The sequence below is a fragment of the Pygocentrus nattereri genome, chromosome 8 (genome assembly GCF_015220715.1).
Source record: "Pygocentrus nattereri isolate fPygNat1 chromosome 8, fPygNat1.pri, whole genome shotgun sequence".
Lineage (NCBI taxonomy): Eukaryota > Metazoa > Chordata > Actinopteri > Characiformes > Serrasalmidae > Pygocentrus > Pygocentrus nattereri.
Window position 1 is genome coordinate 3,127,814 of NC_051218.1, and position 27,758 is coordinate 3,155,571.

The 27,758-nt window shown below is 42.0% G+C and overlaps 1 protein-coding gene across 6 annotated transcripts in view; it reads right to left on the reverse strand.

The window, feature by feature from the left end:
• shank2b (SH3 and multiple ankyrin repeat domains 2b) overlaps positions 1–27,758 on the reverse strand; it is a 219,615-nt gene that overhangs the window by 75,839 nt on the left and 116,018 nt on the right. For all 6 annotated transcript variants that reach the window (XM_037540580.1, XM_037540579.1, XM_037540578.1 and 3 more), the window contains 2 exons: positions 15,892–16,049; positions 12,751–12,864 (listed from right to left, as the gene is read on the reverse strand). In XM_037540580.1, coding sequence (XP_037396477.1) covers positions 12,751–12,864; positions 15,892–16,049 — 272 coding nt within the window. The remainder of the gene's footprint in view (positions 1–12,750; positions 12,865–15,891; positions 16,050–27,758) is intronic.

The window sequence follows — 27,758 nt, forward strand, 5'->3', positions numbered from 1 at the left end:
GCTTATCCAAATCAGCTTTCTAACACTGCACCACCTCGCTTTGGCAGACGGAGCGACCTTAATTCGCTGGACTTTTACCTATTAGGGTTTAACTACAAGTGAGGACAGTATAGTAGCCAACACAATGCCAGCACACGGGGCGGATTACTGGCCAGGCCATTGGGGCGAATGCTCAGGGGCCTCTGACTGTGAGGGGCACTTGGGGGGGCCTCAGATCACAAAGCTCAAACTGACTCAAATACCTGGGACAATCCATTGCTGACGCAGACATAAATAAATGGAAAAAATGAAGAAATATTAGCTTTTATTCAGGCATATTTTCTCTTTTCAAGTATGAAATTAATTAAATTCAGTTAATTACTTACAATCAGTTGGGATGCTGTGCACAATGTAAATAAAAATAGAATGCAGCCATATGCAAATCAAGTAAATCATATTTCTAAAGAAAAATACTACAAAGACAACACATTAAATGTTGAAACTGAGAAATTGTTTATTTTTTTACATTTTGCACAGTGTCCCAACTTTTTTGGAAATTGGGCTATATTTATACTATAGTGCTACGATCTGCGTCACCACAAAGCACATTTACAGAAAATCTGGGTCCAAGCCCCAAATGAGTGTCCCTAAAGAGGGACACTGGCAAGAAAAACCCCTTGCGAGGAACCAAGACTCAAAAGTAGGATAGGGTGAGTCTTTTTGGAAGGCGCTCACCTTCACTGTCGTTTTGGTGTTGTCTGACCCTCAGTCATGCCCACTCCGCAAACTGTGAACTAGCCACAACAGGGTGGAATGCATTGCACCAAGCACAGATAATCTCAGGTGGTGTATCTGACATTTATTAGGGTATTTTAGATTTTTTCATTTTAATGATTCATTTACATATTTGCGATGATTTCTGATAAGTTAAGTGATACTTTCTTAACCCCACAAACGGGGAAATTCCACCTCCTCATTTAACCCATCCGTGAAGTGAAACACCACATACACACCAGTGAATACACACACACTAGGGGGCAGTGAGCACACTTGCCCGGAGCGGTGGGCAGCCCTATCCACGGTGCCCGGGGAGCAATTGGGGGTTAGGTGTCTTGCTCAAGGACACCTCAGTCATGGACTGTCGGCACTGGGGATCAAACCAGCAACCTTCTGGTCACAGGGCCAGTTCCCTAACCTCCAGCCCACGACTGCCAATATATATATTGATTTGTGATGCCGTGTATAAAACAACACATTTTACAAACAGAAGTATGTTATGTAAACATGTAGACTATAAGACTGTAGTCCATCTGTTTCTCTGATACTTTGTTAGGCCCCTTCTTCAGTGGTCAGGACCCCCATGGACCCTCACAGTGCAGGTACTGTTTGGGTGGTGGATCATTCTCAGCACTGCAGTAACACTGACGTGGTGGAGGTGGTGCGCTAGTGTGTGTTGTGCTGGTCTGAGTGGATCAGACACAGCAGTGCTGCTGGAGATTTTAAACACCTCAGTGTCACCGCTGGACTGAGAATAGTCCACCAACCAAAAATATCCAGCCAACAGCGTCCTGTGACCACTGATGAAGGACTAGAGGATGACCAACACAAACTGTGCAGCAGCAGATGAGCTGTCGTCTCTGACTTTACATCTACAAGGTAGGAGTGTCTAATAGAGTGGACAGTGAGTGGACACAGTGTTTAAAAACTCCAGCAGCACTGCTGTGTCTGATCCACTCGTACCAGCACAGCACACACTAACACACCACCACCACGTCAGTGTTACTGCAGTGCTGAGAATGATCCACCACCCAAACAGTACCTGCTCTGGGACCCTATGGGATTTCAAATAGTATGTTAGCGGTAAGCCAATGCTGTTGCATATTCTGGTCAGTCCAGATTAGATGTTATCATCTGAAGCTTGTAACAGACATTACCATATACATTATACGTGGCAGTTTTATGGAGACTGCTTCATGGAGCTGCTGATCCATTTTAACAATGAGTGAAACCTGGCTAGACTACGGATCTTATTAATGCAGTGACTTATCTAGAACTTCTAGAAGGCTGTTTTCTCCCTCTCACTGGAATTCAAAACCTGATTGGTTTATTCCACAGTCAGCTCCTCATTATCTTCTTCTTCTTCTTTCGGCTGCTCCCTTTAGGGGTCGCCAAAGCGGATCATCTGCCTTCATCTTCCCCTATCCATTGCCTCCTCTACTTTCACACCAACCATCTCCATGTCCATCTTCACTACATCCATAAACCTTCTCTGAGGTCTACCTCTTCTCCTTCTACCTGGAGTCAGTTCCTCATTATGCTGCCAGTTAATCTAATGGTCTTCAGTTTAGCTCCTAAAGTCCACTTGGCTGTATCTACTTAGGTACCATGGAGAAAACCTTTTAATCGAGCGTTTTAAGATTTGAACCTTCCTGTTTCCAATCAAAAAAACGAAGTAAGAGTGCTATTACAAAACTCTCAAAAAGCTCGATGATTCTGTCGAACAAAAATAAGCTAAAAATTACAGACATGTCTTTTAAGTTAACTAACACTATCAGACCTTCTCTGAGGCGTCATCACTAGTCTAGGCAATATAGTAGGTCCAGTTTATCCTGTATGTTATTATGCATTTGTTCTCTTTGCCTTAGAGTATCGCTGCTGTCAGAAGAATCTTTGTCGGAATCTTTAAAATGGGAACTTTACAGGAGAAGGAAAAACCCTACTCTACTTTTAATGTAAGTCAATGGAAACTGGAATTATTTCCAAGTCATTTTTGCCTGTTACTTTTGGTTCATTCTTCATGGAATCTACATACAATATGAAGGCCAACAGGGACTTTCAAACGATGTCAAAAACTGAAAAACGACATACGTTCAAAAAGACATTGATCAAAATGAACAACTGGCTGCGAGAGCTCCACAAACAGGCTGTTGCTTTTCTTTGTTCAGAAACGATCCTGCACAATGCACCAGATTTCAGTTCACATAAAAGTAAAAAGCCAGGCTCATTTCTCACTCAAACAAATTGAAGACTGCCAGCAACGGTGCTCACAAACTGACTGTTCTCTCCATGGGTGCTCTAAATCTGTGCCATATTCAAATATAACACCATTCACATGTTCTCACTCTGTGGCTTTGATGAAGAAGCCACTTCCACAGCTACAGATCTGGATGCAGATATGATGTGCAGACACGGAGGCCGTGCTCGTTCCCCAAACGCCTGAGCATTTCTCACCTTTCGCACGCGCTGCTCTCCTGCAGCCACAGCATCCACAGGCCAGAGGCCTCGGAAGACCGTGCAGCTAAACATAGCACGCTTTCACCTCACGTCAGCACTAAAAATGGTGCGACTGTGTCAGATTTGTGGTGACGGGGCACATTACGTGCAGCGTGTGATAGAAACCTGTGAAATGACTTAAATGTAACCAGCTAAATTATAAAATGCAGATTTTTCCTAATCTTCTGTGCAGTGTTTTCACTTGTCACAATGCCATTTGTTCGGGATTTGCATCACTGAGGACTTAGAATCTAAGAAACGATTTACTGCACATAAACATAACCAGCGATTTTTGAGAATGCAGAATCTGCTGTGCACACATTATGCTAAGGCGACAGATAACAACATTCAAATGAATGCAAATCACACCAATCAGCTTCTCAAGACGAACCGCCAATGAAAGGAGCCACATGCTGGGCGAGCAACCAAAAGGCATATCCTCTCGAGCACGGCACCGCATGACTGGACAACGGAGATGTTATAGTGGAGAAGCTGAGTCAGCCCGCCCTTCTCTCCGCTCGGCCAGTGAGTCACCGGGGCCAAAAGCCCCTTGGCCAATCGCAGCTGCTGTTTTCCACAACTCCCGATCTGTCCACAGCAAGCTGTCATGAGCGGCACTATTCGGCACTATGGTCTGCTACGAGTACAAACGCACTGTACCCACGCTGATGGACTGTACACAAGGGTCTGTGAAGCACTGCAGGATAAAGCTGGCAATAAAAGAGAGGCTTCAATGTGTTGCTGGAAAACAACAAAGCCACAGCAGACCACCCGCCGTTCTGCTCTTTATTATCTAACGTGGGGCCCATTGGAAAAGAACATAAACATGAATCCGCTCTGTCCACTATTAGACACACCTCCCACTCACTGGCCTTCAGGTTCTACCTTATAGGTGGACAATTACAGACGGCAGCCAATCTGTTCCAACATTCATCCCTCGTCAAATTCTGACCACAAACCAGGACCACCATTTTCAGCGCAGCAGTGCTGCTGCAGTCAGAACTGACCAATGAACAGCAGATGGGCTACAGTCTATAACTGCACACTTATAAGGTCGGTGGACTTGATGGTCACTGAGTGCAGGCCAAGAGTGGCTCTGTGGTCAGAAACTGACCACTGACCAAGGGCTACAGGATGGCTAACACAATATGAGCATCAACAGAACATAAACATGCATCCGCTCTGTCCACCTTATTAGACAAACATCCCATTCACTGGCCTTCAGGTTCGCCTACCTTCTAGGTGGACAATTACAGACTGTAGCCAATCTGTTACAACATTCATTCATCCCTCAAATTCTGATCCCAAACTGAGACCACCGTTTTCAGCACAGCAGTGGTCCTGCAGTCGGAACTGACCCACGAGCAACAGATGGGCTACAGTCTGTAGCTGTACACTTATAAGGTCAGTGGCCAGCCCAAGAGCAGCTCTGTGGTCAGAAACTGAAGGGCTAGAGAATGGCTAACACAAAATAGGCGTCAACAGATGGGCTACCGTCTGTACACCAGCAAGGTGGAGCGATAAGAGAGGGGTTTCTAATAAAGAGGCCAGTGAGCTACATTCTAATCAATGAAACCGGAAACTACTTTGCTTTACAAGCAATTAATTAATTAAGCTGATCTCAATCTTATTTTGATGCAAACAATTTGTTTCCAAGTTCCAAGGCCTCTGAATCCAAACTGGACTCTGTTTTGTTCTTCTCAGTGGTCATCGCACTAACTGGCCATCCATCGCACCTGGTTACAGCATAACGTTACGTACTGTTGGAACCAAAAAATGAAAACTAGAGTGTTTTGTGCTTGGAACAAGTGCAGAACCAGGAAGATACGGTCCCACTTTATATTAAGTGTCTAAGTGTGTAGTTACACATCAATAACATCTGTAACAACAATGTAACTATCGATTATTTAATCAGTGTTACAGATGGATTACAGAAGTACAGCCTGTGTAATTGCACATGTGTAATAACTTCAGTTTTGCCTCTTGTAATTACACAAGTGTTTTTTTTTTATGTTTTTTTTTTTACATATTACGTTTGTTTTACATTATCCCTGTTGAACAACTGTGTTGTAACAAGGTATACTGATCACATCACATTAACTGCCATTCTATAATAAACACTGTAATTGCACTGCACCTATATATCAAGTGAAGTTGATACACATGTGTAATTACATAAGGCGTACTTCTTCACATGTTCACATGTAACTACACGGTTATTAAAGACACTTAATATGAAGTGGGACCGAAGAAACTCATCCGTAACCGTTCCACAACAGAAAGGTTCATCTGGGACCTCTGTTGGGATTCAGCAGTGTGAGTGCTCTGCGTAGCCCACCAGCTTATCAGACGTTTCTCAGCAGATGTCAATAAAACTAAATCAAGAAACCACTGAAACACTGGTTCTTGATACAAAATCCCGAGAACACCTGGGCATGATGTTAGGTTCTAAGTGCTGTTCTATCCCACATGTAACGATCACTGAAGCAGCTTTTCTCACGTGTGAAATATCAGCATCTTCTGTCCCAGAGTGACCCAAAAACCTTGTTCATGTTCGGGCATCCTAAGAAAACAACCCGTCCTTCACAGCTTATATAAAACACAACAGCACCAATTTAAAAAGAGCTACACTGGCTGCCTGTATCACTCAGCATTGATTTTAAGTTCTGCTCCTAGTTTTTAAGGCTTTAAATGACCGTTAAGCACAGCTTACATCACAGAGTGTCTGTCTGTTCATGTTCCAGCACGAGATCTTAGACCTGCAGATACTGACCTTCTGAACACCTTCTATAAAATACAGAAACCACGGAGAGCCTCGTTCAGTTCCTCTGCTTCTAAACTGTGGAGCTCAATTCACCTTTTATTAGACGGTCAAGCTCAGTGCTCACTTTTAAGAAACATTTGAAAACGTATCTCTTTAATTTAGCCTTCAATAAAAATGTTTTGTATTTATCTTTTAATTTGGTCAATGTAATTGACTTTAATTTAGAACTCATAACTTATTGATTATTGTTCTATTGCTGTTCAACTTTATCATCTGTCTGTAAAGCACGTGGACCTGCCAACGGTGTGGAAGTTGCCCTATAAATACAGTTTTTATTATTAACATTATTATTATTATTATTATTATTATTATTATCATCATCAGCTTATTAGCTTATTACTATGTTTTTGGATCAACATTATATCTTGAATGACATCAACCGATTATTTGGTAGGGTTTAGGTTTAGATACACATCAATTCAGTATCCACAATTTGAGCTTTTACATATCGTCGCTGTCCAATGAAAAACAAGTATCTCCAAAGTAGTAACTTTACAGGAGAGGGCAAAAACACTGTTACCGTTCAATGTAAGTCAATGTAAAGAGATTTTGTCCCAAGTGATTTTAGAGCATTTCTATTGGTCCGTGCAGCATGAAATTTTTACAGGATGTAAAGAACAGCTGGTTTGTTGAAAAGATGGAGAAAACAGAAAATCAACAAAAATGCAGATGCATGGTTTCTATTGGACAGTGATGATATATTCTCACGTGACTGTGTTTGTATCATGTTATGATGTGGGAAGCCATCCAGTCAACTAGCGTATCTGTGCATTTTCAAACGGGGGATTTTCCCACTGTATTGACAGCGTGTAACACTGGATTTGGTTTCATAGCTGTATGTTTGATCGATTCGCAGTTAAACTCAACAGCCTGTGTGTATGGAAGTACTTATCAATACAAACTGTCAGCTCTAAAAGCTTCCTAGTCCTCCTGTTTTATCCCATTACATAATAAGTTTGAACAGAATGGAATGAACCAGTTTTCAGTTTAGGAATGTTATGTTGGGGTTGGAATAATGGAAATGCATTGTTTTTATCTCGGAAACACTGCCAGGGGATCTCACACTACATGATGCTAAGCAAAGTCTTGCTTTCGTTTTCTCCAATTTACATCACTGTAAAGCATTTTGGCCCCCCTTTATACTAAACATCTCTAATAACTGTGTAGTTACATGTGAACAACAATGTAACTACTAATGACTTAGTCACTTATAGATGGACTATATAAGTACACCTGATGTAATTTTGCATGTGTATCAGCTTCCGTGTTGCCACATGTAATTACACAAGTGGACCTTAATAGTCAGAACAGCTCATTATCTCTAATGTAATAACACGTGTAATAACATAAATGTAATTACATGTGTAATCAGACTGGAAAAGGAGTTTTCAGATTTTTTTTTTCCCCCCATAGTAAAAGGAATTATGGAATAACTTACATTAACACATTTATAACATTGTATCTGTCAGCTTTCATAACATGTAGCTAACATGTATGTTGCTGGTGCTGTGACACTGTAACCAGTTTCAGCTTTAAAAAGTCTGGAATGGGACAGTAAAGCAAACGTCCCCTTATCTTATAATACACCTTTTATTGCATTAAATGAGTTGCATTTCCCCCAAAGCAATGCCTACTTTATTACTCTATTACTAAGCAGTAATAACACAGCAATTACACATGAACGGAACGGAAAGGTCCTGTGTGGGAGATACACTTGTGTAATTACACAGGCTGTACTTCTGTAATCCATCTGTAACGCTGACTAAATCATCAGTAGTTACAGTGTTATTGCATATGTTATTCATGTGTTATTCATGTGTAACTACACAGTTATTAGAGGCACAATATAAAGTGGGACCGGCATTTTTTACCAGCTTATCCAAACAAAGTTAGGCAAACTACAGCTTGTACAGAAAACAGCAGCAAGACTTCTTACTACACAGAAGAACGAACACATCACTCAACTACCGGCAGCATGTCACTGCCGTTAACATCTGGCGCCTCAAGCCTCCATCTCAGCACCTTTAGTCAGGGAACATAACTGAACCCTAATCCACTGAAACGGTATTTTCTAAGCTGTACTGACTCCACACACCCAGTCTCGCCTATGTATTTTATATATGTATTCATATTTATTTTACTGTTACAAATGCATTGTTTTTGTAATATATTATTATTTTAAATTCATAATGTATTATGTTTCTTTTTTTTCGTGGATTTTATTCGCATGCCTCATTTGAGCTGCACTTTAATGCATGAAAGGCGTTACATAAGTTCACTATTACTACTATTATTATTATTATTATTATTATTATTATTATTAGTAGTAGTAGTAGTAGTAGTAGTAGTAGTAGTAGTAGTAAGTTTAGACTGGCTCTGCTCAGAGTGAATGGAATGATTTTAATTTATGTTTCTGAGCCTTGATTGTCAACAGAGCACCTTTTCTCCATCTTCTGTATAAAAGTCAGTTCCAGGAACACATACTTAATGAGTATGACAGGCTGTGTAGCTGCACTCAGTAGAGGCAGATGGCCTTCTGTAGCTTCGGGTCTGAATGGCGAATGTTTTAAATGGATTTCTCGCTGGCAGCAACGTCCACACCAGACTGGGGCCCAGTTTCAACTCCAGTGACCTTTGGTCCCTCCAGCCTTGAGTGCATGAAACACACACACTCGCGCAAGCAGCTTGTAAATGCACAGTGTCCGCAGTGATGTGGAAGGCATTCATTTGGCCCAAAATAACAACTCTCTATGGAACGTTGCCCCTGGCCCCTCATGCCAATTTACACAGAAAATGCAGACTTCACACACCATACCCACACACAGCCAACGCTCCTGCTCACAACACAGAGGACAGAGGACAGAGGACGTCCCCATTCAGCGCATAATCCAGCAATCTGACATCTTATATTCTGCTTCTGATGATGATGACGACCCACCTAAAAGGGAATCCACCATCAAAATTTCTGCATAGTTGAGTGGTTGAAATGTGAACAAATTAATTGAGAGTGGTTTCGTGTAAATGGCTCATTTATAGAGAGTGGTGGACAGTAACTGAGTAACTGAGTAACTGAGTAAATGTAATTAGTTTCTGTACTTTAGTATTTTTGGTGTATCTGTACTGAAGTTTCTCCATTACTGGGCGACTTTTTCCTTTCACTCCACTACATTTCAGAGTCTAATATCCGACTTTTTCCTCCTACATTTTGAGAAATCTGTCGTTCCTTTTGGTTTCTGTGTGTATAAAAACGTAACATGTCAAAACGAAAGAAGCGCAAAGCCAGAGCACCAATCAGGGCCCAGCGGTCACTTTGTTTAGAGCTGGTTTTGACCCGTTGGTCATACCGACCCAGTGCAGCACGCGGTTCAACGTCAGCGCAGCAGCGTAAAACTTTGGGAGAGTCTGTTCAACATAAATGATGAACTAACCTAACTTTGTGTAAATAGAGCTCAATATAGAAATATGTCCACATATGCAGTCGAGACTGACGCGGCTTTTTTCTGAATTTCTACAAACACCATTTCATTTTATAGTAAATGAGTTTGGGCTGGTTTATGTTTATGAACAGACGCCTACAGATCAACATAGTAAAGGAGCTCATCTGTGATCCTGAGTTTAAAGCCAGTTTTTATTCAACTTAAACTTGGAACTAAGTTGTAAATAAATCTGAAACTGAAACTTTGCTTGTGTGTAAAAAGTGATTTCAGAGCCACTCGGTTCTCCCTGATGGAAACTGTTTACCTTCAGTGTTTTGTGCTTCTGATCATTTTAATAGACGTCAGTGTCAGCACTGCTGTGTCTGATCCACTCATACCAGCACAACACACACTAACACACCACCACCACGTCAGCATTAATGCAGTGCTGAGAATGATCCACCACCCAAATAGTACCTGCTCTGTGAGGGTCCATGGGGGTCCTGACCACTGAAGAACAGGGTAACAGAGTATCAGAGAAACAGATGGACTACAGTCTGTAACTCTAGAACTACAGAGTGCAGCTATACAGTAAGTGGAGCTGATAAGATGGACAGTGAGTGTAGAAACAAGGAGGTGGTCAGAATGTTATTCCTGGTTGGTGTATAACACAAATAGGTTTGCTAGTGGTTTTGGAAAATACATTAAATGGCTTTAATTATGCTGCAGATGTTGTAACCCCTGTTTCCCATCACAGTTTCTCTACAATGAAACATTTCACATCAAACCGGTCTGAATGGCATTATTTACGCAGAAACAACATACAATGCATAATATGCGGGTTCCTAAGATGCTCGCGCACGTCGCACGGCCGGTGAAGTTGGGCGTGTTGTGCGAGAGGTGTTAGTCTACACATTGTGTCCCACTTTGTGCTGAACTTGAACTGAATGAACAGCCTGCCGTGGCCTAAAGGCTCCTCACATATTGTGTGGGTTATCCAAGAAGCACTAGAGGAGAAGGGGGAGAGGGGAATGGAGAAATGGAGAAGGAGCGAGAGATCTGGTGGCATTAAAGCTGATCTGTACAGCTGGTCTGTTTGTGTATAATGTAATGCGAGATCTCTAGCATATTCAGAAACACCATATATCACGTACAGACGTGCTTGTGTCTGTGTGAAGGTTATTTCTGCTATTTTTAGGGTCCCACTTATTACATGTCTCTAATAACTGTGTAGTTACATGTGAACAACCTATACCTACTAACGATTCAGTCACTGTAACAGCTGGATTACAGAAGTACAGCCTATGTACTTACACATGTGTATCAGCTTCAGTTTCACATCATGTAATTACACAAGTGTATCTTAATAGTGGACACAGCCTATTCTTTCTCATGTAATTACAAAAGGGTGATTTCCCAGCTTTCCTAACACTTAACTTGCACTTATGTTGCTAGTGCTATGATATTATAACCAGTTTCAACCGGTCTGTAATGTGACAGCACATCGGACGTCCCCTTATCTTAATGTGTAACCTTTATAACATTAATTAAATGTTGTATTAAACCCCAAACAATATCTATATTACTACTATATTATTACACAGTACCTACATACTAACTACACACTTATTGTAAAGTGTAACGTTTACAACACACTACAGGAAAGTCCTTGTGTAGTTGTTATAAAGGTACAGGATGGGATTAATGAATGTGACATGATTAGGTCGCCTTGTTACAACACAGTTACAACAAAAGACTTCTGATCTGTAGTGTATCAAAAATATTAAATAGTCAAATAGTGCAACAATTCAAGAAGAAAGTTTCTCAGCATAAAATAGCGAAGAACATCTGCTTTACATCGTCTACAGGACATAATGATGTTTAAAGATTCAGAGAATCTGAAGAAATCTCTGTATGCAAGGGACAAGGCCAAAAATCAGTATTTGCTAGTCGTGATCTTTGGGCCCTCAGGCAGCACTGCATTACAAACAGACCTGATTCTGTAGTGGAAATCACTGCATGGGCTCAGAAACACTTCTGAAAACCACTGTCTGTTAAAACAGTTCATCACTGCATCCACAAATGCAAATTAAAACTTATAGCCACATATAAACAGGATCTAGAAATGCTGCCACCTTCTCTGGGCCTGAGCTCATTTAAAATGGACTGAGGTGAAGTGGAAAAGTGTCCAGTGGTCCAATGAATCAAAATTTGAAATTCTTCTCAGAAACCATGGACACTGTGTCCTCTAGGCTAAAGACCACTCAGCTTGTATTTAGTTTAGAACTGGAGCTCCTAGGCTATCAGCGCTAACAAATACTGGAAGTCAATATTCACCCAAACAGCTTGTGTAATTTCACATCCAAAGTTTCTCTGAAACTCACTTAGTTACATCCAGATCTTATTTTAAGTCACACAGACATGTCAGTGTGGTTTAGGTTTAGGTCCACCTTTAATGGTGCATCAGTTACACTACAGCACATTAGTTCCACCTTAAATGATGCAGCAGTTACACTACAGCGCATTAGGTCCACCTTTAGAGGTGCAGCAGTTACACTACAGCGCATTAGGTCCACCTTTAGAGGTGTAGCAGTTACACTACAGCGCATTAGGTCCACCTTTAATGGTGCATCAGTTACACTACAGCACATTAGTTCCACCTTAAATGATGCAGCAGTTACACTACAGCGCATTAGGTCCACCTTTAATGGTGCAGCAGTTACATTGCTTAGATTCAGTTCTTGAGTTGTCATCCATAAAAATGTAATTGGTACAGCTGTAGGTTTTAATATATTGTACCTTCCTTGTAATGGTCAGATGAAAAATGACCACATATACAGATATTTTGCACTGCAACTTTACTGACTGTCTCTGTTGCTAGTTTGTGGTTTATTGCAAAAAGCCAGTTTTATTATTTAAAGCATTATTAGAAATCACTGGTAATGTTCCAGACTACCTTTACATTTACTTCCTCTGTTTATGCAAAACGATACACTAATAATGTCGGTTTATTGTTATTTGATGTGCGCCTTCCAATTTTCTTAAGCCTTAAATATTGGAAATTGGGACATAATGCAGACGATAATGTCATTTCATCATCATTATGTCTTATGTAACTCACCAATGCAACTTGTAGCAAATATACGAAGATGTTGGCATATATTAGTGAAGTGGTTTGGGTGACTATTGACTTCCAGTGTTTGTTAGCCCTGTTAGGCTATCAGCTCCAGCTCGCTGTGTTTGTGTGTGTTCACTTACAGGGTCGGTCTTCGTTGGCTTTGTTGGGGATCTCCTCCACACATTCCGCAGGGAACCACCCGACGTTCCCTCGAGCACTGCCCTCCCAGAATCCTCCTTCACCGATACTGAGCACTGCACAGAAATACCACAGTCAAACACATTCATCTCATTTACCTGAAGGACTTCTCCCAGAGAGCTTGTGCTGAGGAGAATGACCACTTTGTAATGTCTTCTGGGTCCAAAATGAGTTACGAAGGAGCATTTGAGCAAAATCATGGTTTATAAATGCTTAAACATTTTTTATGTAAAAGAATAAAATCATATCCTGAACCCAAAACAGCATAAAACATTTTAACACTGCTGATATATGTTTGAGAACTTTTAAACTCGAGCTATAAGCTTAAAACGCCGCCTCATGTTCGTTCATGACGTTTACAACAGGCAATAAGCTCCACTAGCCAGCCAATCAGCACTCAGTAGCAGTAATGTAGGCGTCCTACTGCCCAAAATCCGAATGCTATAGAAAAAAAAAACAGTGGTTGGTTAGTGTAGTGGTTAACACCTCTGCCTTCTGCGCTATAGACTGGGGTTCAACCCCCATCTGGGCCAACACCCTACACTATACCAATAAGAGTCCTTGGGCAAGACTCCTAACACCACCTTCGCCTACTAAATGATCAAATTGTAAGTCGCTCTGGATAAGAGCGTCAGCCAAATGCCGTAAGTGTAAAAAAAGGAAACATATTGGTGAGATTTCTTTGCTTTTTTTAGTGAAATAAATCTTTCCACTTTCTAAAAGTAAAGGAAAGCTCTGGGCGAGCAATTAGAAAGTATTTTAACTTTTCATTTTTAGCCGTTGAGCTCCATTCACTCCCATTCATTCAGGACTCGCTCGCAGGCACCCTCTGGAGTTTTGTGGTCCTATTTTTGCTATAACGGTTGAAATAAGAAGCGGCCAGCCTCGTCACAAACTGGCTCTGCTTCTCCACTCATGTTAAAGCGATTCTTCGTCAAAAATGTTTTATGTCACATTGTTAAGTCACCTAGAGTACACATTCTTACTCGCTTGCTTACAGACTGTCTGCAGTCACATCACTCTTCATCACGTCAATGTGAGTGCTTGTCATGTACTGTCTATAACATGGAATGAAAATGTCTATAAAAAGGATTTGTATTGGTACATTTTTGGATAAATTAGATTTTTTTGTTCCAAATTGTAAATATGCTTTGCTTTGTTTTGCCTTAACCTAAACTTTACTTGAGGTTTTAATTATGCTGATGGCTAAATTGCCTGCGCTGAACAATTACTTTAAACAATCACGGGATTTTATATTACCAAAACAATTGTGACGCCAAGTTTTCCACCAAATTTCCACACCAAAAAGACCAAAGAAAGTCAGCGCACAATATTCTCTGTTAGTTGAGGCTGGGCTCAGTACACAAGAACCACCTGGTTATGACATAAACAGTGTCTTAGGTCTCGACAAGTTTCTCATCATTTGAAAGCCTTAATACTCTTCCTGTAGTTGCAAACAATGGGTTATAATTCTGTAAATATCAATTCTATATCCAATAGTAGTAACCATCAAGAATTAGCATGCAAGTTATAATTTACATTAATCACTAATTGTGGCTTTGGGGATTATTGCCCTTTAAAAGCCTTTTCATATCAACAATCACTTCTAGTCAGTGTTCTTGGAGTAACTGTCATATCAATCACTTATTTAATATAAAAGAACATGTGCTTTGGGAAAAGTGACACTCAAATCAATGTTGCTTGTAATCACTGGTTGTCAATCCTGGTCCTGAGAGACCTCTGCATTGTTGACAGATTTCGCAGAGCTCGCACGCCTGAGTCAACTCATCAGTTTGTTATAAATCCTTTTATGAGTTAAATCAGTCGTATTAGAGCACAGCAAACACAAAACTCCACACAGACAGAATTCTGAGTGTGAGCCACTGACGTCTACAACTGCCTGATTCGGGTTTTTAGTTTCCAGTCACAGAAGAATATTTTTCAGATATTTCTGATGATGTTAGATATGATTGTCTGCTTGCATACAGAAAGCCAGGGCTCAGAAAATGATTAAAAGCTACAGAGAAAATGAGACGCCTGTCACGATTGGCCCCTCCCAGTCTTCCATGTGTCTTCATTTGGATTCCTTCCCAGTCGGGCCCCTTGTTTTCTGACTCCGCCCCTGATTGTTACCACCTGTGTTTTCCACCTGTGTCCCTTGTTAGCCCTCTTAGTATTTAACCCCTGTGTTTTCCTTTGTCTAGTGCTGGTCTTTATATCATTATATCTGTCCTGACCCTGATTATGGATTTGCCCTCAATAAATCTCGATCTTCTCAGCACATGCGTCCGCCTCCTCATCGCTCCCCGTTACACTCCTAACAACCACCTGGAAGACCTGCTGGACACCAAACCTGCCCCCATCAGATAAACAGCACTTAAAGCTTTCATTTCTGAGAGAGAGGAGAAGATCAAGCTGCTTCAGATCTTAAAACATCCACAGGTGTTTCTGTTCATCCTTCCACTGTGAGAAGACCACTCAGCGCTGTGCGTCTGAAAGGACGTGGAGCTGATCAAGAAGAGCCTCACTGAGAAAAGGAGACGGACACATCAAACAAAGAAGCTGGACAATGGACTGACCACCCCAGAGTCCAGACCTCAGCACCACTGAACGGGTTTGATTACTTGAGAAAATCATCAACCAGCTTCTCAGACAGAGCTTTGGAGGCATGTCTGCAGGTTCTTTGAGGAGCTGAAAGTGAGGCTCCTGAAAAGAATGGAAGCTGGAATGAAGGTAAAGAGTGACCCGTTGAATACTGAAACACTGACGTTATATTTACTTGGTTCTTCTAGTTGAGTTTTAATTGGAAATTTAATAAATGGGTGGACTGATTTTTGCACAGTACTCTAATTGTTATAGAACCCATACATTAGGCGGAGGGCCTCTAAACTCAGAAAAGGTTGTTTACACTCCCATATCTCCAACAACGGCTCTTTAAACAACCAACCAATGAAATACAGAATATGTGAACGTGCTCATGGCTGTGACATCACAACCATGGTAATTTGCCATATAGAGACTGTATGGACTGGGGAGTGAATGATGTGTTGGAGTTAAAAAAGGTTTCAGAGCACATGCTGTACCTTTGACCCTGTCATTCTTATAGAGGGCAATTTCGCCCTCTGCTTGCGGCTGGTAGGACTTCACCACCACGTAGTGCCTGCCAGGGACGGCACTGTACAGCTTGCGCTTGGACCCTGGAGTGTCCGCACCGGAGAAGCCATCCCGACTGGGACGTGGACTGTGGGGGGAAAAAAAAGAAACATTATTATTACAATTACAACCCATGCTTGACTCATTAACAACAACTATACATACACAAAACAAGTGTTCCCCTTCCTCTATGAAAATGACAAAATTAAGACCTTTGAGAGAATGAAAGTTAAACAGATAATTAAAGATATTTAACTTTAGGATGGCTGCTCTCTTTCAGAAAACAATCACAGATCAGGCCTAACATCATGACCACCTCCTTGTTTCTACACTCTGTCCACTTTATCAGCTCCACTTACTGTATAGCTGCACTCTGTAGTTCTACAGTTACAGACTGTAGTCCATCTGTTTCGCTGATACTCTGTTACCCTGTTCTTCAGCGGTCAGGACCCCCATGGACCCTCACAGAGCAGGTACTATTTGGGTGGTGGGTCATTCTCAGCACTGCAGTGACCCTGATGTGGTGGTGGTGTGTGTTGCGCCGGTTGCGTCCACTCACTGTCCACTCTATTAGACACTCCTACCTTGTAGGTGTAAAGTCAGAGACGACAGCTCATCTGCTGCTGCGCAGTTTGTGTTGGTCATCCTCTAGTCCTTCATCAGTGCTCACAGGACGCTGCTGGCTGGGTATTTTTGGCTGGTGGACTATTCTCAGTCCAGCAGCGACACTGAGGTGTTTAAAAACTCCAGCAGCACTGCTGTGTCTGATCCACTCAGACCAGCGCAACACACACTAACACACCCACCACCACATCAGTGTCACTACAGTGCTGAGAATGACCCACCACCTAAACAGTACCTGCTCTGTGAGGGTCCTTGGGGCTCCTGACCACTGAAGAACAGGGTAACAGAGTACCAGAGAAACAGATGGACTACAGTCTGTAACTGTAGAACTACAGAGTGCAGCTATACAGTAAGTGGAGCTGATAAAGTGGACAGTGAGCGTAGAAACAAGGAGGTGGTCACAATGTTAGGCCTGATCGGTGTAGACCGAGGTTGAAAAGATCAGAGAGAATAAGGCTGGATTCGCTGTAAAACAGCTCCCTCTGCTGGACTTAAAAAAATGACAATTTCCAGTCTTCTTATCTTCAGCCCCCAGTTATTTACTCCCTGGTGTACGTCTGATTCCAAAACGGCCTCAGCTCAATCAATTTTGGCCCACAACAAATAATTCGCTTGTGTACTGACAAAATAAAAGTCACCTCTTGAGAGCAACAGTGACTCATTCCAAGGCAGCTCGGGACACGCCATGCTCTGACCACCACTCCAGTCTTTTATGAAAACAAACCCTTGCTGTACAGGAATGCTTTAAAAGGTGTTTAAAACGACTGCCAAAAGCCAGTAATAAGGACAGGAGGGACATGACCTGAATATGAAGACCGTCTGAATCTTAAACAGCGCCTGGACTAGCACAGCACAGCCTCGGAACCATAATGCCCTCTCTACCCTTTCCTGAGGACTCTAGGCTAAAGAGCCACAGATCAAAATGAAAGTCAACCTGAAATTGAAACAGAAAAACAAAAAACGTTTGATCCCATCAGGAAGCCTGTTTTTGTCAGTAAAACATTTGTAGGTTAGAAGAATACAGGCCTGTGCAAAAGTTTGGGCGCCCTTGTCCCACGACGTTTTGTTGACTTTCTAAGTGAAAATGAGCCACACATCCTCTGCAGAGACACGTTGCTGCACATTTTAATGCACAATTACTGTTAATTTGCTGCATTTAAAACATTGAAAAAGAAAAAAAACATGTGCGAAAGTTATGGCACACGTTTTATGTTTAGTTTTTTGCCAGTATGTTCACCTCAGCAGCAAATAAATACAAACTGTGGTCCAAAACGAACAGAAAATGCCACATTTGCTGGTGCTTTCTGTAGAGAATGTGTTACAAAATCAACACTTATTTAAAGACTCCGGGCTATTAATGCACATCGTCACAGTCCGGGAAAAAGAATAAATAAATACATGCATCTCCTAAATGGAAACTTTACAGGCCGGAGGCAAAAACGCTCTCATCTTTTAATGAACATTGATGTAAAAAGCTTTTATTCCAATTCAATTCAATTTTGGAGCATTCCTGCTGGTTCACTTCCACTCAATGCAAAATTACGCAGACATTTTAGCCCAAAACTCTTCAGAACTCCGTCAAGAGCCAGTATTTGTTTCCTTGGTGGGTACAGTGGGTCTAACACAGTCCAAGTGCCTTAACACATTTCAGATACTTTATCAGTAATTCATCTCAAACGTGAAACCAATAAGGGCTAATCAGGTCGATTACGCAAATGGCCTCATTTCCACCTACAACGTGCCCCGGCCCCTTCCGGAAAAAGGCCACACCCCTTGCTGAGGGCCACTCCAGCCTATAAGAGCGGGTGAAATTGGGACGAAGCACCTACACTTGCCCTCTATGTGACTTCTGCTTTAATAAGCCTCTGTTGGGAGGCAGTCCAATGTCAAAGCCAAAGGCAGCGGGACAACGAACTGCACGAGCCAGCATGCCCAGATTAGCCTCATTACGCAACAACACCTGATCATTCCCCATCAAATGAGCATGAGACGGTGGCGGGGCTGCATGTTTGAGGTTCTGAGCTTCCAGTCGACTTCACCACTACATATATCCTGACGGTGACGAACGCTATGACTCAAAGACAGGCTTTAATTTTGAGTTTTCAAAGTCGGTTATGAATATGCTGCTATCAGCCTGTGGCACTGTTTTACCACAGTTACCAGAAGGTTGTGGCCTGAAATGGGTCTTTAATCCAGAGGTACAAGCAGAATGTTTTAAGACAAGCTTTTCAGATTTTCCACTGTTTAAGCATCATCAACATTACACATAATGTAGAAGAGACATGACGACGCGGTGGTGGTTTTGGGTAGTAAATAAAACTTCTACATAAACTTGTTCACAGTGGGGGTGATAGGAACCAGACGTCTAAAGGGTTTAATGCCTCTAAAAGCTCCCTCAAAGAGAGTTATTACAGCCAGTAGCTCCGAGTGATGTCTGAGACACTGATTTCGAGAAAGTTTTGGCCTCAAACATATATTATATACACACTCATGGCAGAGAGGTACATGCAGGCAAAATACTACTAAGCAAACATATTTGTCAGACCATTATTTTACCGTCAACATCATTACATATTAAAACTCAGGAGACGTGTAGGTTCACCGATGGTTTTGGATAGTAAATAAAGTGGCTATATTTGTGCTGTCGGCATTGCGACCCCTGGTTCCCATCACCACCACTGCAAAGAAATCAATAAGTGGCTCTACAATTAAGCATTTCACAACAAACCACTCTGCATGACTTTGTTTACATCTCAAAGACCCAATTATACATACATTTCTTAAATTTGCTTTACCACTAAAATGGTTAGAGGTACATGCAGGCAAATTACCACTGAACGTGAACATATCGCTGCTGTTGGAGAAAAACCTCGTATCTCCAAAATGGCAACTTTACAGGACAATGAAAAAACCTACTTTACTTTTAATGTAAGTCAATGGAACCAGAATTTTTCCCAAGTAATTTTGGGCCATTTCTTTTAGTCCATTCATCATGAAATTTATGTACAATGGAAAGGCCAACAGGTATTTCCAAATTATGTCAAAACCTGAAAAACGTCACAAATGCAGATATGAGGTTTTCTTCCAACAGCAGCGATATTTTTCATCCATCCATCCATCCATCCATCCATCCATCCATCCATCCATCCATCCATCCATCCATCCATCCATCCATCCATCCAGGTGCTTCTGGATAGCAAATAAAATGTCTATATCTGTGTTGTAGACACGGCAACCCCTGGTTCCTATCACCACCACTGTGAAGACATCTGAGTCCGTTTCTCTACAAATGAGCCATTTCACATCAAACCACTCAGACTGACTTTGTTTACATCTCAAAGAGTGAATTATACATGTTTTTAAAAATTGATGGAGTTCTGCTTTACCACTGACATTTTAATGAAGACATTTTAATGCAGAAAGAACAACCCGACAACCCAACAAGCCAACAGAACTACAGGCTTTTCTCATTTTTCCTTGTTTTCCGTGGTCTCACGTCACCATATGAACCATGCAGTGCTCACAACCTGCTGTGCTACATAAGCATTCTCCTCAAGAGACTACGGCCTAACCTAACCCAATTCTCACAAAAAAGAGGGACTTCATTCCTGTTCCATTTAAATTTTAAGACAATAAACAGCCTGCTGTGTGATACACTCTGCCCTGGTGGAGGAGGGCTGGATGTTAAGGAGCTACAATGCAAAACTGGCATGCTAGATTTGGGGATCCCTAACAGAGCCTTTAAAAATATTGATATCCAGCTCCATTTGCACAAATCATTTAAAAACAAACATAAAAATGAACGTCCTCATCAATAAAAAGTGCGTCAGTGCCTGTAAAGATGGTCGTGGCTCAATGTCTGGCAATAGTGCTATAAAGCTAATGGAGTCGGGGACATGACACCACTCAAACGAGCCCGGCCCAAGGCTCTTTAAACATTCAAGCCCTAAGAATTATGCAAATGAACAATTATGAAAATGAGTAAAAAGCAGGATTACAAATTATAGGAATTAACGGAAAAATCCACACTCATCATTTTTATTCATCTGCAGTTGAGGGCCATCAGTCACGTTTTAAAGAGCCACAGATCTCAAATGACTACAGCCAGCAATTAAACAGCGTCTCTGCGTTGAAGAACTGATATAAAGTCAACTTGAAATTGAAAATAGTTTAAAAAATCTCATCACGACGTCTGTTTTCATGTCAGTATAACAAAACATTAACATTACATTAAAACAATGAAAGTGAAAGGTAACGAGATTTTTTTGTTTTTGAGAAAGGTCTGAGTGCGAATAGACGAGTGCGGGTTAGACGAATACAGTCGCATGCAAACTGTGGTGCCCTTGTCAAACGACGTGCTCTGTTGGTTTTCTAAGTGAAAATGAGTTACACATCCTCTACAGAAACACTGCTGCACGTTTTAATGCACAATGACTGTAAATTTGCTGAATTTAAGACACAGAAAAAGAAAAAAAAACATAAAATGTGGTCTGTGCAAAAGTTATGGCACATGTTAATCTCGGCAGGAAATAAATACAAACTGTGCAGCAAAATTAACAAAACCTCATTATCTTCTTCTTCTTCTTTCGGCTGCTCCCTTTAGGGGTCGCCACAGCGGATCATCTTGCTCTATCCACTGCCTCCTCTACTTTCACACCAACCATCTCCATGTCCACCTTCACTACATCCATAAACCTTCTCTGAGGTCTACCTCTTCTCCTTCTGCCCGGCAGCTCCATCTCCAACATTCTTTGCCCAATATATCCACTATTCCTCCTCAACACATGTCCAAACCATCTCAACCTGGCCTCTCTGGCTTTATCTCCAAACTGCTCCACCTTCACCGTCCCTCTGATCTGCTCATTTCTAATCTTGTCCATCCTGGTCACTCCCAACAAAAATCTCAGCATCTTCATCTCCGCCACCTCCAGCTCAGCCTCCTGTCTTTTAGACAGACCCACAGTCTCCAAACCAGACATCATAGCAGGACGCACTGCTGTCTTGTCATATAAAAAAATATATAAAATATACACACACACACACACACACACACACACACACACACATATATATATATATGTACCCTTTTGCTGCTATACAGAACCCTTTTCCAAAATTAGAATTATCTTCTATCCATCAAAATGAAGAACTATTTCTAGAAGCAAAGCACTCTTTAAAACTGCAAAGGCTTCAAGGCTCTAGATAGAACGACTTTCTTTCTTTACTAAAGAACATTTGAAGAACCATTATTGTTGAGTACAGGCTTTAGATGGTAACTGTAAATACTGAACTTCTTTGAGAAGGGCTTTGGAAAGAGTCACACCAACACAGACACACACAGGACAATCACGACCGACTGTTTACTCGTTTATCTGTGTTTATTAACAGATTTTTAAACAAACAAATGGCCACTGCACAGATGGATTGCTTCATATTTCTTTTCTTACATGCCTGAAGCTTCTGCACAGCATGCTGATACTTTGCTTTTCATTCTGATGAACGATATATTAAATACTGGGGCTATATTCTCCTGAAGATGCTCATAGGGGCAGAAATAAGTTATGAAAATGATTTGAGAGTGCAGACCATTACCTCTCCCCACCCTTGTTGAAAAAACAAGATGAAAAATGCAATAAAACAGTTTAAAATAAAAAAGACTGCAAACTACACGTCCGCCATGTGATATCAGCCGTATTTTCACAACTAGAAAATGTCCAGACAGTGACGACAACAGCCTCTGACAAACGTCTCCGCAGTTCATCGCACAGCCTCCAAGGGCTTCAGCTATACAGCAGCCCTGCTATGAGTGATAGCGGCACTTATTTCCAGTAAGTCAGATGGGACTTTAATACCCCTGTAGCAAACCGAACTGCCAATGCACTTACAACAGCTGTCAAACCAGCCAGAGAGATTTTCTCCTCTGGCTCCAACCAATGATAATTACATAAGCGCTGCTCCGTGGCTTATTTTTGGGAGGGAAAAAAAAAAGTCAATGTGGGCTGAGGTATTTATGCAAAACAGGCTGTATAGAAGCAGGTCCACTAAGTATTAGATATCGGTTAAGGCGGCACATGAATAGTCTCACCCACAGGTTTATTTATAACCTGCCGTTGCAAAGCAAATAAATATCCCAAAGATTCGAGCTCAGCAATCAGAAATGGAAAAGCCACGCCATTCAGAAAACATTTACTGAATGCCAATGTAATTATATCTACCGGATTGAAAAATTTGGTGGAGGCATTTTTGTAGGAATCTAATCCATAAACATGAATGCAATTACTGGTCAGCTATGTGACTTTGTTACTGACATGGTTTCACTGGAATTCTAGCTGTGCTATTACTTTTTCAGCCAATAGCACAAGATTTCTACACTCATTGTCCACTTTATCAGCTCCACTTACTGTATAGCTGCACTCTGTAGTTCTACAGTTACAGACTGTAGTCCATCTGTTTCTCTGATACTCTGTTACCCTGTTCTTCAGTGGTCAGGACCCCCATGGACCCTCACAGAGCAGGTACTATTTGGGTGGTGGATCATCATCAGTGAGGTCAGACACTGATGTTGGACGAGAAGGCCTGGCTCACAGTCTCCGCTCTAATTCATCCCAAAGGTGTTCTATGGGGTTGAGGTCAGGACTCTGTGCAGGCCAGTCAAGTTCTTCCATACCAAACTGACTCATCCGTGTCTTTATGGACCTGCTTTGTGCACTGGTGCGGAGTCATGTTGGAACAGGAAGGGGCTGTTCCCACAAACTGTTCCCACAAAGTTGGGAGCATGAAATTGTCCAAAATCTCTTGGGGCTGAAGCTTTAAGAGTTCCTTTCACTGGAACTAAGGAGCCGAGCCCAACTCCTGAAAAACAACCCCACACCATGATCCCCCCTCCACCAAACTTTACACTCAGCACAATGCAGTCAGACAAGTACCGTCTCCTGGCAACCACCAAACCCAGACTCGTCCATCAGATTTCCAGACGGAGAAGCGTGATTGGTCACTCCAGAGAACTCTTCTCCACTGCTCTAGAGTCCAGTGGCGGCGCTTTACACCACTGCATTCCACGCTTTGCATTGCGCTTGGTGATGTAAGGCTTGGCTGCAGCTGCTCGGCCATGGAAACCCATTCCATGAAGCTCTCTACGCTGTTCTTGAGATGATCTGAAGGCCACATGAAGTTTGGAGGTCTGTAGTGATTGACTCTGCAGAAAGTTGGTGACCTCTGCGCACTATGCCCCTCAGCATCCGCTGACCGCTCTGTCATTTTACGTGGCCGACCACTTCGCGGCTGAGTTGCTATCGTTCCCAATCGCTTCCACTTTGTTATAATCCCACTGACAGTGGACTGTGGAATATTTAGTAGTGAGGAAATTTCACGACTGGACTTGCTGCACAGGTGGCGTCCGATCACGGCACCACGCTGGAATTCACTGAGCTCCTGAGAGCGACCCATTCTTTCACTAATGTCTGTAGAAGCAGTCTGCAGGCCTAGGGGCTCGGCTTTATACACCTGTGGCCACGGAAGTGACTGGAACACCTGAATTCAATGATTTGGATGGGTGAGTGAAAACCTTTGGAAATATGCTGTATCTTGCTCCAAATAGCTTATTGTTGACAACTGCTTGCTAAATTTTGGCCCAATAAACAAAAGGTAATATTTTTTGTATTATGCCTGATTTGTTATACAGCAAAGAAAAGGAAGCCCAGCACTGTTTCCATAATAAATACATTTATTTGACATTTTTGAGCAACTTATTTTTAATTATTTTTAACATGTTCAACCACATTATTACTTTATTATGTCCATTCTTAAATATTACATATCAAGGAGAGATGATTTGATTAATCCATCCAACATTATTAAATCCAGGGTCAGTTTCTGATCACAGAGCTGCTCTTGTGTGAAACTAGCAGTGATACTGATGTGAGCCGATACCCCACCACACACTGCATTCGTCCCAGGATCACGCACACTACCATATCAGTGTCACTGCTGTGCTGAGAACGAACCACCACCCAAATATTACCTGCACAACAGCGGTCCTGTGGTCACAGACTGACCACTGACAAACGAGGCAGAAAGGGGGAAGATAAAATGCGGCACCTGTGCATAGACTTCGGTCTGTGGCTGTACACCTACATAGTGGAGCTATAAAGTAGGCGGAGCTGATAAAGTAGCCAGTGAATGGACACACACAAGGCAGGTACTTCTAATAAAGTGGCCAGTGAGTGGAAGTAGAATGTAGGGGTTTGTAGTAAAGTGGACAGTGGGTGTATAAAAGTATATATTATATAAACAGAAGGCCGAGAGGATCTGGAGATGTCCCCATGCACAAAAGGACAAGGCCAAAAACCACTACTGGACACCTGTGACCTCTGAGTCCACTTCTCCAAACTCAAGCTCATCTGAAAGTGGAAACGTGCACTGTGGTCTGACAAGTCAAGCCTTCAAACTGACTCTCTGTGCCGACGAGGAGAGTAACTTGCACATCTTTGTAGTTCTACAATTACAGACTGTAGTCCATCTATTTCTCTGCCCCCTTTTACCCTGTTCTTCAGTGGTCAGGACCCCCATGGACCCTCACAGAGCAGGTACTATTTGGGTGGTGGATCATTCTCAGCAGTAACGCTGATGTGGTGGTGGTGTGTTAGTGTGTGTGGTGCTGGTCTGAGTGGATCAGCCACAGCAGTGCTGCTACAGTTTTTAAACACCTCAGTGTCGCTGCTGGACTGAGAATAGTCCACCAACCAAAAACATCCAGCCAACAGCGTCCTGTGAGCACTGATGAAGGACTAGATAATGACCAACACAAACTGTGCAGCAGCAGATGAGCTGTCGTCTCTGACTTTACATCTACAAGGTGGACCGACGAGGTAGGAGTGTTTAATAGAGTGGACAGTGAGTGGACACAGTGTTTAAAAACTCCAGCAGCACTGCTGTGTCTGATCCACTCATAACAGCACAACACACACTAACACACCACAACTATGTCAGTTTATAAACATATTTTGGAGCAACATGTTGCTGCAGTTGGAAGAAAACCTTGTATCTCGATTTTTGTTGTTTTTCACTTTTTGGCATGATTTGAAAGTGCCTGTTGTCCTTTACATTGTTTGAAAATTTCACGAAGAATGGACCAACAGAAACAGCCCAAAATTGCTTGGAAAAACGTCTGGTTCCATTAACTTACATTCAAGGTAAAGCATGTTTTTTCCTTCTCCTGTAAAGTTACCATCTTCCAAAAAACAGCAATATGCTGCCTTCTAGATAATACCTACTCAAGCATGTCTGTTCTTCTTTCAACATGACAACACTAAGTCACATTCTGCATCTTACAATGTGCTAGGCTGGCTTGCCTGCAGACCAGACCTGTCTCACATTGAAATGGTGTGAAGCTCAAAATACAACGAAGGCCTTGCTGTTTTTACAGATCCTTCTGCACGATGTATTTTTAAAGGCCACCTAGTTTATCTTGTTGTTTGGAGCATGTGGAGTGAAAGTGAACTCAAATGATCATCAAAATTATCCTTACATCACTCGACTATTAATAAAATCGGTAGTGACAGCCCTGCAATGCATGCACAGGGCTTGACACAGCCTACAAGATAAGTATGTTCCCTCTGTTCTTCCCAGCCTTTGCCAGCATGACGAGAGTTCGTCCTCAGCCATCACAGCCAAGCACCAACCTGCAATTACCCAATGACATCGGAACTGACTGCAGCTGCTTCAGTTTCCCTCGGAGACTCTGAGGAGCGAACATATTATCTAATACACCACAGAGAAGACACACACACACACACACACACACACATACACCATACGGTCATGGCCATAGCAACCAGTGCCGTAACTAGGGATGGATCCCATTCGAGCAGCGCATGCAGCTATGGGGGCCAAAAACATATTCACAGCTTTCGCTGGTTGCCAGACTTAGCACAACGTGATGAAAACTCCCACTTTTTTTAACGCTGATCTGAGACCAGATCGGGAGGACTGACCTATCTCGGCTCCGCCCACAAATGCATTCTTCTGCAGCAGCTTTTGGGAGCTTTTCTGTGTCTGTATTGTGTTGTTCAGCTACGGTTGCCCCCAAATTTCCCCTTGGGGATCAATAAAGCTTATTTATCCAGTCTATGCATCCATCCATTTAGCCGTGCATCCATCTATCTTTACACACCTTTGACAAAAAAATCATTTGACACAATGAAAAACTGAAAACACAAAAATTCAAAGTGTTGCTTTAATATTAAATTAAATTTTAAACAAAACTTATTTCATTTGTGTGATAATTAACGCTGTGAAGATCCCCGGCTCTGTCCCTCGAAGCAGTGATGACTTTTCATTAAGCTGCATCGCTATGGCAACCTCTGCTGTTTGGCATTTCGAATCATAAACAGCTCTTGGACCAATCAGGACAGAGCTTCTGATCAATCAGGGGCAGCCTTCTGACGAAGGCGGACCCCTCCAGTCCCCTTTTTCCCCCTTCATGACGTTCGCGGCATCAGCCATGTGAAATATCGCTTCTCGGCCGAGGAAACTGATCATAACACACATATCAGGAATATGAAGCGATTATTCCTCCAGCATTAACGTGCTAGCAATAGAGACACCCTTACCGGAATATCCACATGTTTCACATGTGAAGTGTATAAATATAACATGTATTTACAAGTCGTCACATGATTTTTTAACACGGAAACACGTTTTCACGTGTGATCGCACATTTTTGGAACAGATTTAAGTTTGGTCTACATATTTAAGTATGACTTATTTTTCCTTCTTCAAAATAAACCAACCGTTGTTAACAGCCATAAAAACCTAACACACTTGTAAACTTTACGGTTTTCTGAAGCTGAAACTTTATGAAGCACGTTCCTGGGAAAAACAGGGTTCCTGGTGTAGTTTTTTTGTTGTATAACGTCATCATGGTGTCAAATTCCTAATTGTTGTTTCCAACCTGCCTAGGTGCAATTAGCTGCAACACCACAGTCAAGCTCAGTAGCCCAGCATTTAAACCCAAATACTGAGAATTTCATCCTGAGAATTTGATTCATTTGTTTAAATCTACCTCCCGAAGAGTTGGAGTGACCGTGAAACATATCTGTGTGCAGAAGAAAGGGGCAGTCGAGGTTTGGGAACCAGCCTTGTGACCAGAAGGTCACTGGTTCGGTCCTCTGAG